Genomic DNA, 13,338 nt, shown 5'->3' with positions numbered 1-13,338 from the left:
CCCCCGTCTGCGCCCGGCCACGTGGATTTGATTCAGGTTTTAATGCAGCTGCGATATTTTGTGTTACCGAAGTACACTGCAGTTAACAACGTTACCTATGGCCTGAACCAAGGCTCAAAAAGAAGAGATACAACAACACAAACAAAGATATTTCAACTGAAAACAACTATGCAGATAATTAAGAGAAAAATGAGCAAAATCCCTAACGTGAGAGCTGCACACTGGAGAATATGTCTACACGCCTTTAAAATTTATCCGGAAATTAATAATCATGTTTTGGGTTATTTTTTTGTGTGTTTAAGTTTCTGTTGATAACTAATTGTCCTCTAACTTGTTTCCGGCACTTGAGAAATACACTTAATCAAGGGGTGGGGAATCCACACCAGAGGCCCCCACCCATACTTCACAATAAATTTCTTTATGATACGTACAATCACCGATACAATATCCATAATACGGATTCCAATGAATCAATATAGACGCATACTTAGTCATGAATCGAATGATTACGCACATTGCCTCTTCAATCACTGATGGATGATCCAAGGGTACAGAGGTGTTTTTTACTTTTTTCAAAATTACAGCAATCGAATGCAACAATGAATTATATAGAACAAAAATGTTCTTGCATACTGTGTTTTATCTGTTTGTTTTATCAGCTTGTAACCCCAAAAATATAACCCGAATGTGGATTCTCCATTTTGCACCCTAGTTCCTTATAAGCTCGTCTCCAAATGCACCACCGCTGTTCGGCATTTCTTCTGCACTTCCTCGATCCAGTTTACCCCACCCCTGTCTTTTCCGATCCTCCATGCTCACCACCTCTCTTGGTAAACATCCCATTTTTGTGCCGGCCGCGAGGCCGGGAGTTTTGGTCTTCCCAATGTTTATTGTATTTTATTTAACTTTTGTTTTTTTTGGGGGGGTTAAGAATGCTCTTTTTTTTTTTTTTTGGAGCCAATTGGTTTTTTCCAAAATCAAAAAATGTCAAAGAAATGCCAAAATTTTAGAGGGATTTAATAACCTTACCTGGCGGGAAAGGCCGAAAGTTTTGTTGGCGGAGGCGTTTGGGTGTTTCGGCGTTGGGGGGTGGCGGTTTGTTTGTGGTTGTTTGTTGGGTGTGCGGGGGGTGGAAGGCGAGAAAAAGTAAAAAAAAAAACAAAGGACCAGAAGAGAAAGAAAAAAAAAAGAGGGAACGGGGCGTGGGAGGGGTTTTGGGGTTTTGGTGGGTGTTTTGGTGGGTTTGGTTTGGGTGGGTTGGGTTTGGTTTTTGTTTTGGGTTTTTGTTTTGGGTTCTTGGTTTTGGTTTGGGGGTTGGGTGGGTTGGGTTTGGGTGGTTTTGTTTTTTGGTGGCCCGGTGAGGGGAGGGGGAAAAAAGGCGGTCTTGGGGTGGGAAATCCCTAATGACCAAAAATCCCCTGAAACACTGTGCTTAAGGGACAATAATTTTTTACGCCCCCACATAGACAACACCAAGGGGTTTTTTTTATGTTTTTGGGAAAAAAACACGTGGTTGGGGGTTTTCTGGTGGGGTGGTTTGGTGGGTTGGGTTTGGTTTTGTGTTGGTTGGGGTTGTTTGTGTGGTGGTTGTGGTTTGGGTTGGTGTGGGTTGGGTGTGTTGGTGTGTGGTGGTGGGGTTGGTGGGTGTGCGTTGCTTTTGGGTTTTTTGGTGGGGTTGGGTGGGTTCAGCCTGTTTCTGGTTCCTCGGGAGAGGGTTTTTTTTTCCAAAGCTGGTGGGCCCAAAACCCAGAGAGAGAGAGAGAGAAATGTATCTGACCCAGTCTTTCTCCTGTCTCCAGAGTGGCCAGTGCAGCACGCTCTGGTCCCAGCTTGAGTAGCCGACCCAGGAACATGTCCTCTCCTGCCCTGCACTATTATTACAGCAACAACAGGAAGAAGCTCCCTGACTCAGGGTTACTTTTATTTCACTTAATTTGATTTTTACCTACAGTAGAATCCGATTAGTTGCCCCTACGGTGAACATTAGGGTCCCTTGCAGTCCCCAGAAGTACCTGACTGATCGTGAAACGTGAAATGCAACATTTGTATTAACTTTCTTATGGTACCAGATGGTTGTAGTTTGCATTAGTGCAATAACTACTAGACAGTCACACAAACAGGATTTTGAAAGTGAAAGGCATATATAAGTATTACCCTAACACACTTTTATTCTAACTCCTACTTGGTGAAGTTTTAATTAACCAGATTTGACACACATCTTTGAAAATGTGTCATTACACACACACAAGCCCAAAAATATTATGCCTATTGCTACATTAGATCCCATCCATAGTTCCATAGTTCCCTTTTCCCTTCACCAGAAAGGGGAAATGCTTTTGTGTGTAAATGTTGCTAACTTGTGTGCTGTTGTTTTCCAATTAATTCATAGATTTTTGTGGCAGATAAAACAAAATAATTTGTGTGGTATTTTCTGAGTGCTGGCCTCTCCTTGTTAGATGCATGTTAGTATTAAACAAACTTTATTAACTTCACTAATTCAACATTATTACAGCATTATTACAACATTAATCTGGCTACAGATTCGCTAGTCATTTGAATGCAGCACTGCATTTAGCATCAATGTATTTAAATGTCTTAAAACATAAAGAAAATATATATGTATGCTTCCTGCTTCTTCTTGGAATGGAAAGTGAAATTAATGAAATAAATAGCCGGTGATGTACTTCCACACTGCTCAGTGTTGTTGTGTAATAACTGTGTATCGTCAGTATTGGTGTTTTTCAACTGCAAGGATTGTGTAAGCATTTTCTGCGTAAAACTAAAACTGTCTGACTAATTTATTTATACTCACAAACGCATTGTCAAGCTTGAGATAGCAGGTTTTCACGTAACAGCAACAATATGATATTTGCTTTGTACATACTGTATTTGTAAAGCTATACAGCTCATATTGTCATTGAACATGGGATTTCTATTGGGTGCATGTTGGTTTTCATTTATGAAATTTTATACATTGAAAATTTTTAAACCTAAAGTTCAAGAGCCTGTGAACTCAATGCAAACTACATACTGCATGAAATCCAATCTGAAAATGCTGTTTTTCTTGTTTCCTGAAAACTGACAATTTTGGAGATACAGTGTTTTCATTTGAGAGCACTGATACAGCCATGTCATGTGTGTGGTGTGTTTTACTAACCCTAATCTTAACATCCTACTGCTGCTTTAGGTTTGTTGCCTTACTTGGGATAACCTGAAATGAAGCTCCAGTGTCTACTTATATTACAATACCATCATTTTCTAACATGTTAACACCAGTGTATGTGTGTGTGTATCAGGGTGGATCAGATTCTTGGAAAAGGCCAAATTCCTGTGGATAAGAAAATGAGGGACAAACTGCACCCAGATGGAGATTCTCTGGAGGGCATGAGCATGCTGGGACGGGTGTGTAAGGTGGAGAGACAGGTGAGTCAGGAAAGACTATTCTTTGAAAATGAATGTGCAAGATTGTATTGCCCCATGTTAAGACGCAAGGAGCTGATCTGGGCTGTTGATCAATACCGGTGACTCAGGACATCTCTGGTTTACAAAACTCACTTTCTGAGGTTAGCGTTAGTCTAACATCTGTTTTGGAAACAACAAATCAATGTTACGGGAAAAGGACTGAGGTCATAAATTGCTTAACATTCCTTCTTAAGTTTCTCTCTCTTGCTTCCTGTCTTGCCTCCCTCCATGCTCTCACACTCTTATTCATTTCTCTTGGTCTCAGGTAACTTCTATTGAATCAAAGTTGGACTCTTTGCTGGACGTTTACCGCCAAGTCCTACAGAAAGGCCCCTCAGCACTCACCCTGTCCTCCCTGCCCCTGTTCGAGCTGGACAACCACCAGCACCACAACTCAGACTACCAGACGTCCATCATCGGCAGGGATCTCCCCTCTCCCCAGGGAGGCGATCTGGTTGGAGGCGGAGGAGATAACAACAGGCGCTTACGCCGTTCTCTTAGTGCCAACCCGAGAGGCCTGCGACTCATTCTGGCACCTGCTGATGATGACGGTCCCCCAGACTCAGCACCTCCATCCTACCCCCCGTCCACAGCTTCACTGTCCCCATCACCACTGCTTCCTCCTGATAGCCCCTACCCAACGTTGGTCACCCCCAATTGTACCTCCAAGAGAGCACACTTCCCTGACCTGCCGCCCCCACCTTCCTCAACAGGGGGTTTTACCCTCCGGTTGCCCCCTATGGTCCACCTCCGATGCCCCGCTGACCCTATCCCAGATGATATGACAGCTGGAGTGGCAGAGGATGAGGAGAGCCTGGGCCCCTCTGTTGTTGTTGGATCCAGTGTAGATGCTGACCAAGAAGGGGACAGTGAGGCAGGTCCTGCTCAGGAAAGGGTGCAGCTACGGGAGAAGCCTGGCTTGAAATCTGAGGGGGTCTGGAGGAGGCATATGAGCATGGAGGTTAACCCCCTGCTGCTGCTCTCATCTAGCCCAGATGGGACACCTTCAGGCTGGGAAGGCAGTCTAGGAAAATCGCTCTCCGTGCACAATCTCAGCCAGCCTTCGACCAACCGGGCTCCTGGTCTCTCCTCAGCACTCAACAACAGCAGCAGCAGCAACAGTAGCGAACGTGGCAATGCCCACGGTGACCTTAGCACCTGGGACGGAGCAGAACTCTTCATTAGTGAGTGCAAACTAGAGCCAGCAGATGAACATTTTGACTTCCTGTCCCAGGGACCTGGTGACCCCTCAGACCTTCTACAGTCTGTGGAGGAGGCTGCGCCTCACCCTAAGGGAAACTCAGAGTTTCTCAGTCAGCCTCCACACATACAGCTGGCATAACCACACATACACGCTCACATACTGTATGTACACACCATTGTTGGGAAAGCCACTTTTTAAGTATTTTTACAGGACACTATACAGATTATGTTGCAAATGTCCAATCAATGCCTTGTATATGGACATACAATGTTTTTAGATTTTGTCTAACATGATGAAGTCCACTTTCATACAGGTTTTATTATGATATATAATTTCTATGGTGTACTAAAACTACCAAAAAAATCATAAAAGAAATCAAAAGTATAATGACGTATAAAATATGTATGAAGGTGGTCTTTCATATAAGACAAAATACACAAAACAATACACAAATAACCTTTCTTTAAGAGAATTTGCTTTGGTCTTTGTCTAAAGATATTCAGATTTGTTTTTACTTTATACAAAAATGGTAATTTTTTAAAGATCATATATTAATACAATAGGTTTGTTTGAAATAAAGAACAAGTAAAGAATGTTAACTAGATATCAGAGCCTGCAGTCTAACACCTTCTTAATAGACATCGGAGTGTAGAAGCAAATTCAACAATTTAGTTTATCACAAAAATAACTGTGAGCGATGTTAACTTTCTTTTCAAAGGAATTTCCAGCAGGCCAACATTTGAACTTAGTCAGAACCTAAACCCAAACCAAAGACCCAAGTTTGGGCTCATCACTGAAATAAGCAGGAGTCTAACTTTTTATTGTAGAAATTAAAAGGTATTGCTATTGGCTCTTTTGACTTGTGCCAACCTCAACAAATAAATGAGTGAATAAAATCAGAAAAAAAAATAGTTGCAAGCTACAAAAGTCAAGGGTTGTTGAACCTCAAACCAGCCACTGGAAACTATAGGTCAACCACTTCTTAACATGTGGTGAAACCAGTACAAACAGGTACATACACACTCTGTGACACACACAAAAACACACTGACACATACAACTGCCACAATCACCGTGTACTTTGAGAAGAGCGAACTTGACAAAGAGCTGAGACTGACTAATGGTTTAATTTTTCATACAAGTGCTAGTATTCAGAGACTTTCTTGAGAGAAAGGGAGAGTCACTCACTCTCCTCATTCAATGTCGGTCTTTGGCAATGTACAATGTCATCTTTTACTTATGCTTTCATATATATCACTGCATGGACTGTTTCCAAAAAAAATTATAAAAGGAGAATAATGGGTGAGGCCTGGTGTAATTGGAATAGCTATAGAGTTATAAAAAAAAGTTAATACTTAGCATGTACTGTTTACAAGCACAGAAACAATAGTTTAACCTACTACAAGGAGTTTGTAACCCATTATGAAACAGTCTAAATTTCATACTGATGCCTCTATATTACCTACACAAGCAAACGAGACCATCAGCAAGAAGATTGGCCATTTCCATATGATTATTCTTTATGCCTGCCACCAGGTCGGAATCAGTCTTATTCCCCTTGAAATAAATGAAACGAGACTGTGGAAACACTACTACTTCTGTCCACAGGGGCTGCCACAATCAACACAAAATGAAAGTTTCTTGTTGCTTCTTTAATCTTTATATGATTGCTTAGTTTCATCAGCGAGTTGTCAGTGATTTTGGGTGCAGAAAAAATAATTGGAAAAATGGCCTTTCAGCAAGTGTCCCACTCTTTGTATATGTTGATGGTTAAAGGTCTGAATGCTGAATCGCAGTAGGCTTGTCCAGCCAAGCATGAGATGCTGCATGCCTAAGCTGTTGCAATACTTAAAGTCAAGAGTAGTCACACACTTAATGATGGCCTGTATGTCCTTCTGCATGTTAAAGTAATGTTTCCTCCAAACCTTTAACAAAAAGGAAGTAATCTAATTTGAACTAATTTCAAAGTAGTTATATGGATACTTACTGTAAAATTTTATGACAAATATAATTCGGTCATTTAATGTTTTTTGACAAACCCTATCTTTTCACTGGGTGCTGGTTGCACCATGTGTATTAATAATGATTGAAGGTTGCTGGACTGACCTTATTCCCAACCCTAGGTGTAGTGTGGTGTTACAGGGTGAAATGTGCAATGCATAGACTCAATTTATAACATAGCAGATTAGCTTGGATTCACCCGAGGAACCCATAATAACGAGATACTGTACATGCATTGTTGTATGCATGTTCTTACTTTATCTATGTGTCCATTCTGCTGTTGACACTGTCAAAAATATAACATGTTCATGTAATTAAATAGGAGAGAGAGGGGAAAAGATGAGAAAAGAGTGCCCTGTAATCTCAATACAAAAGCCTAATTGATATTTTCTGTGACTTTCAGCATTCAGCTGATGCTCTTATCCAGAGCAATGTGCTTAAGGAAACATTGGCAACTCAATCTCATCTGAGACTGAGACTAAAATGTCTTATGTATGGCCTTTTTAACCTCTCTTGCTGCCTCCCCAAAAATCATGTATAATTTACCAGGATTTTGAATGTGCATGCAATTCCTCATCACCACATCAGTCAAAATTACAATATTTAACCATTCATGGTTGTTGTAATAATCTTTAAGAATACTCAAGTGGACACATTTATAGTTTGGAGCATTAAGTCCATATTCAGATCGAGAAGTTATACGCTTTCTCTGGCAGTATTATAAAAATTGGTGTGTTGCAAGGCTCTTAAATGACACTGTCCTAACTTGATAGAATTGTTTTCATTACCATCCTGCTTGTAGATGGATTGACTGCTCTTGGATGAGAATTATGCACAATACTGTGTCACCAATCTTAATTTGTGTTAGCCATTGTGATTTGTTTTTTTGCATGTTTACATCTTAAAGAGTATTCAGTCACAGCTGTCTTAAAAATGTATTTTAATGTGTTAATGACAACCTTTATTCATCACTATTTTCCAGTTATATTCCCTTTGTTTTGAATGGTGAGTAAGTGCATTGATTAGCAAATTAACACTCTGTAGTAGCCTATAACAAGTATTATCCTCTAACAAATGACAATTGTAAACACTATTTGAAATATTCTACAGCCCATGCAGGAGTTGTTGTGGTATGATGACATGTATTATCGTAATGAAAGCACAGTTGTTAATGGTGAGTTTGAGGAGCCTGAAAATGTGACATGGTAGTTTAATGCTTAATATTGGAATATATTTGTAGTTATTGATTGAGTTTTTCTACATATGAAAAGAGGCCAGTCAAAACAGTTAATTACTTTGGAGCAAGACATCGAACAAAAACTGAATAATGAGGAAAGCCCATGGGACATTGGGTGGATTATTCCCCTCATTAAACATGCTATTTTTCGCAATCTGTAAATTGCTTCAGGGTGCCTTTCCTGTACATGGAAATTTTTCACAGGGCTATGAAGGTCTTACCGACAACCCATAGCATACTGTAGTTGAAATCAAATTGCTCATTTTGGGTTAGGCATCCAGTTCACTTAAGTCATGTAGCTTTAGCCACAGACTTTAAGGCTTGGATAGCTAATAATACCATTTCTCTACTGCTTGAACAGTAATTTATTACACAACTGGCCTTAAAGCTTGATAATGTTAACATTATTATTTTTCTTTGAAATTAATTTATTAAAGTGCACATTATGTTCTCTGGATGAGAAATGCAAAAAATAATTTTATTATTCATTAATAAAGTACAGATTAACTAAAGCGTTTTGGTTTTTGTGGGTTTTTTTTTATTAGCAATTTAAATGTCAAGGCCAAAGTTAGTTTGGCATAAAAAGATCACAGACTGTCGTGTTGCCTTTTTAAAATTAGGATTTTATATGTTCAGGGTGATGGATAATGAATGTAAAAAGTATGGTATTCTATTAAATAATGGTATCTAAGTGTTGAATTTGGCAAATGTCGCCACCTTTTTATGGTAGATTTAGAATGTTACATTTTTATTAATTAAGTTACATGCCATATTCATGAAAACAATATCAATCAAAATATTTTAAAAATTAAATTTGAAAGTCTGAGTTTACAGGGAGGAAGTGAATGCGACATAGTCTTGATCGACAGCTCGACAGTTAATTGCGGTTAGGGTCAGCTAGCTGGTAGGAGGGGAGCCAAATTTAAAATGTCTGACTGGGAAGAGGAAGACGAAGTTGCTATCCCTAAGCCTACTACTAAATCAGCTCCGACGGAATGGAGATTGCCATGTGATGACCGCCAAAGGGAAAATGTATTTTTCGGCGTGAGAAACAGAACCACGTTTGGAGGCGCAAGAGGGGGCAGAGCTGATCGTAGCGGCGAGGAATTGGAGTTCAAAAGCCGGAGAGGTGCGGGCGAAGGCCGTACGTTTCCCCGGAGCACGGGACGACGGACCTTTGGCGATGAAGACTCAGACTCTTCCCCGCCTGTGACTTTCACTGTGGAAAATGCTTCAGTTGGGAGGGTAATAGGTAGGTTTCTAGAGCACTAACTTCAGTTTCGAAGACTAAGCTACTAACACTTTGCAGACTTAGTTAAACCTACGTTTAATGTGACGACGCTGTTAATTGGGTAGTTGTTCTAAAGTTAAATCAACAAAATATGTTAGCTTGGTTTGATAGCTTCACGTCTATCCTCCATGCTGCCGTCCATAAGATGTTTATGTTATCTAGTGTGTGGGTATGTCCTGTACACACAGCATTAGCTTATAGTACGTGTGTTTCCACTGTGTAACCAGGCGATGATGGTATTTTGTGTGTCTTTAGTACTTTTTTTAATCCTGTTTAAGGTCGTGGAGGAGCCAAAATTCGTGAACTTCAAGAGAGCAGTGGCGCAAGAATCAAGGCAAGTGGACTAGTGTCAAACTAAGTTAGTAGGGCACATTCAGAAACAAATAACTGGTGCTTGGCAGCCATAATATGCACTTAAATGTGGGGAAGTGCCTGCACACACACTGTTTTCTTGTTCCCAAATCCTTTTTAATGCCATGTGGACATGGTCTGCGTGAATACTCTATTCTGATTGGCTGCAGGGTGTCCATTAAATCCTGACTTTACTTTTTAAGATAATTGGTATCGGCCAATATTAATCAGCCATACATGTCAGTGTGGCTGTTGTGGAATAATGTTTGTGCTTTTGTGAAGGTGGAGGAAAAAGTTACATAGTGTAGTTTACTGTAACGTTGAAGCATCCTGCTGTAAACATACGCCTGAATTTTCTTATTAAATAGAGTTGTACATTGATTTTGTTGGCATTATATATATTTATATATATATATCTCGCTATTCAAGTCACTACTTAGGCTGCAGCTGAGAGCAAACTTTCTTTCATAATTTGTTTGTTAAAATGTTTATCGATTTGGGGATAGTTTTGTTTTGTTGTTAAAGCCGACTGTCACATTATATTTACTGTTTGTCAACCTTGTGCAGAGTTATAACTTGCTAATCTTGCTAGCATGGCGTTAGTTTTCTGGCTCATGGCTGAGCCAAAAGACTCTGAGCGGAGACGACTAGAAATATCTCCCGTTGCCAAGTTGTATCTAAGGTTTGTCCTATTTACTGGAGTAGTTCTCCATTGCATAGAAAGCATATGGGAGGGGTGTTAGTCAAACCCTCAGGTGTTACCAGGGAAAAAGTAGATTTTGATTTCAAAAAATATAAATTAATGGTCTTAATTTTTATTCCTTTGGCAAGTGACTACAATATCAGCGAGATAATGACCTTGGAAGCGTCCATAATCAGGAATTAATTGCCTCCACGGCGTCCACTCGGCATTCGTTCTGGATAATTGACACCTCATCAGGGTTTTATCCCTAACTTGGAGAACGGACGTTCTTTCTCGGGTCTGAGGAAGGAACAAGAGAGCAGACTGCAGGCTTTTGCCTTAGACTAAGTTAAATCCAATCATCCAATGTGCTGGTAAAGTTCTTCTTCGGCTGCAATTTTCCTTAACTGCTTGCAACATAAACTTCATTCATCAGAAACATTGGTAAAGCTCTGTAGTCCTATCCCAAGACTAGAGAGATTTCAGTTTCATTTAAACAGAAAGTCTAAAGAGTCGAGACCTATTCAATGAAGACCAGAAACCAGAAATACTGAAATAAGCTATAAAATGGCTGTAAATCATCTTCAGAACTCAACTAGTTCAGGTTCTAGCGATGTGTTTTGGATGGACGGGCTGTGGTTAGTATATAATGTTAGTATTATTCCCTGTTTTTAACTGCTGTTTTTTAGATAAACAAGGGGGACTATGAAGGTGAGGTGGTCATCTTTGGGCCCTCTGCTGCCCAGCAGAAAGCCAAGGAGATGATTGAAGACCTACTGGCAGATGGCAACTCTCGATCTTACAATGGTATGAAGTCATTTTTATATAAAATGTAGATCTTGATCCCAGAATGATTCCTGGCAGTCGGGAGTCTCTTTCCACTGATGTGGTCACATTTAACACTTTATTATTATCTCCTTTTGTATCCATGAATGGACCTAACCTTCCCATTTAACGCTATACATCAGTTAAAGTTAAAAAATGTTTTGGGTTATTTATCTAGGGCCCTAGACAACTAACAACCTCTCAGATGTGTTGGCACGTGTTGGAAATGTGTTTGGTTTATGTGAGGGCTTATGCCTGCAGAGCGTGTAGGAGGAAGAAGAAGGTTTTGCATTCATATTAAGAAAAAAAGAGTACGTTGAGTAGTTTCTATTTATGTATTATTTGAAGGCTACATGCTACACATTTTTAATATCGGTGTGTATGTTAAAGTACATGGGATTTGTTATTTGGTTTTTGTTTTGTTTACCGTGGTATCAAATTGGCTCGTAAATTGTTGAATTTCACTGCTATTGGTGTCAACTAGTCGGACCCTTGCAGAAGTATTAACGGTGCCACACAAACTGAAACTTTTACTATAGCATCCTCCAGTTCTTTGGACAGTTCAGCTTTTCAGAGGTCAGTTCAAATATGACCAATCTAGGGGTGATATTTCATTTTAACCTCTTGTTTTAATGAAGTCAGAAATGTTGTTAAATCATGTTTCTTTCAGAAATTAGGTCTTTTTTTTATTTTGTAATCAGTTGCTCATCTTCAAAAAGTGGTACATTCCCGGTGGCTCATCTCTTTCCACAGAAAGAAACCGATATAAGGCTCTTTCACATGCGGCTCACCTGCAGTTGTGAAAACAGAATTTCGGGTAAAAGAAGTATTCAAACCCCAAGTTGTGGTTATTGGTGACTGTACATGCTGCTGACAAAGAAAGTCAACAGAGCAGACAGATACAGCCTGTTTGTGTGCAGCAGCATGCAGCAAGAGACAGAGGTGTAGGTGTTACCTACTCAACAAACAATATCTTGGTCCAGCCTCAGTTCAGACAGCGTGAGGTCAATTTTTGTGGCGGTGCGGTTGCATACAGAGTTAATGGAAAGACTTGATTAGGCGTATTTGCCACTAGAGTGGCTTTTTATCAACACTTATGGTGCTTATGGCCTGTTTATTTCTATATTGATCTTTGTCCCAAAAATACTTGCTGTCACTTGCTGATACTTTATTACACAACTTTACTACAGCTCATACTACTACTACTCCATACTGCATACTGTTGTTTCTCAGGACCCCGTAAGGGGGGAGACTATGGAGGAGGTCCTGATGGAGACTACAGAGGTGATAAGGGAGTAAGCAAAGCGTCTGTATGGTCTTCAGCAGAATTACAGGTTGCAAATACAGCCCCGGCCCATGTGTCCATAGACTGGAACGCCATCCGGGAGAACAAGGACAAGTATGCGGAACTCAAGTGGAGCGGTGAGGGCTCGTATATTGTTACTACATAGACTGCAGTCCACAAGTGTTTGAAAATGAATATGGTTTTCATTGTCTTGGGCCTACTGTAATACTATAATAATAAGAATTCCCTTTTTCTTTGCTCTTGTTTATTGTTATTAGATTGATTAGACTAGTTATTTGCAAGAATGAAGTCGTCGTCCATGGTTTTAAACTATTTCTGTAATATTTGCAACTTCCTTCAGACCTTCCACCCATGAAGAAGAAGTTTTATATTGAGGCAGAGAGTGTATCCATGCTCACAGCAGAGGAAGTCATTGAATGGAGGTAAATGAATGAATGAATGAAGGAATCGCTTTATTGTCATTGTCACAGGTACAACGAAATTTACTTTAAAGGGGTGTGTTGCATATGCGCATGTGTAAGTGTCCATGGGTGCGTGTGTGCACATAAGCCTGGAGAGTCGCTTCCCCCCCAAAGCCGATCAAGCGTGCCGGCCGTGACCCCTGAATCGGCGTGAGGCAGAAGTGTTCGCGCCTGAGGTGGTTATCACGCACATGGAAACTCTTGGGAGTGTTTCGGCTATGGCAAAGGAGATGACATCGATTGTGAGAAGTATCGGCGAACAGAGTAAAGTCGTGTCTAGGTTTGACAAATGCGCTGATCGCCTACCCAAAAAATATAATCTAATCTGATTCGGCTCTGGGAGGCGGCTGCTCGGAAATCTCCAGGAAGTCGTTGAGTGAGACGCTCTGCCTATTCTCCCTTCATTCTTCCAGGACCCTGTATAGTTGACTCTGTTTAGGACCGATCAGGACTCTCATGGACTGCTGTGTTCTCGAAGCTGAAGCCATGTGAACTGAGGCCTTGATTGAGAGGCTAGCG

The 13,338-nt window shown here is 40.4% G+C and overlaps 2 protein-coding genes across 2 annotated transcripts in view; both read left to right on the top strand.

Annotated features, from left to right (window-relative positions):
• Window positions 1–8,415, top strand: part of kcnq5a (potassium voltage-gated channel, KQT-like subfamily, member 5a) — a 97,425-nt gene extending 89,010 nt beyond the window's left edge. Inside the window, exons 15-17 of the mRNA XM_035663403.1 lie at window positions 1,800–1,913; window positions 3,297–3,423; window positions 3,728–8,415. Coding sequence (XP_035519296.1) covers window positions 1,800–1,913; window positions 3,297–3,423; window positions 3,728–4,804 — 1,318 coding nt within the window. The 3' untranslated portion in view covers window positions 4,805–8,415. The remainder of the gene's footprint in view (window positions 1–1,799; window positions 1,914–3,296; window positions 3,424–3,727) is intronic.
• A 379-nt stretch (window positions 8,416–8,794) lies between these two features.
• The window catches only part of ddx43 (DEAD (Asp-Glu-Ala-Asp) box polypeptide 43), a gene marked incomplete in the record, with an annotated part of 9,800 nt that continues 5,256 nt past the window's right edge, over window positions 8,795–13,338 (top strand). The window contains 5 exon segments of the mRNA XM_035663719.1: window positions 8,795–9,155; window positions 9,473–9,528; window positions 10,917–11,034; window positions 12,286–12,474; window positions 12,699–12,780. Of these exon segments, the coding sequence (XP_035519612.1) occupies window positions 8,831–9,155; window positions 9,473–9,528; window positions 10,917–11,034; window positions 12,286–12,474; window positions 12,699–12,780 (770 nt within the window).

The sequence above is a fragment of the Morone saxatilis genome, unplaced genomic scaffold (assembly GCF_004916995.1).
Source record: "Morone saxatilis isolate NCDOM2014 unplaced genomic scaffold, NCSU_SB_2.0 Contig19, whole genome shotgun sequence".
Lineage (NCBI taxonomy): Eukaryota > Metazoa > Chordata > Actinopteri > Moronidae > Morone > Morone saxatilis.
This window is presented reverse-complemented; position numbering and strand designations above follow the sequence as displayed.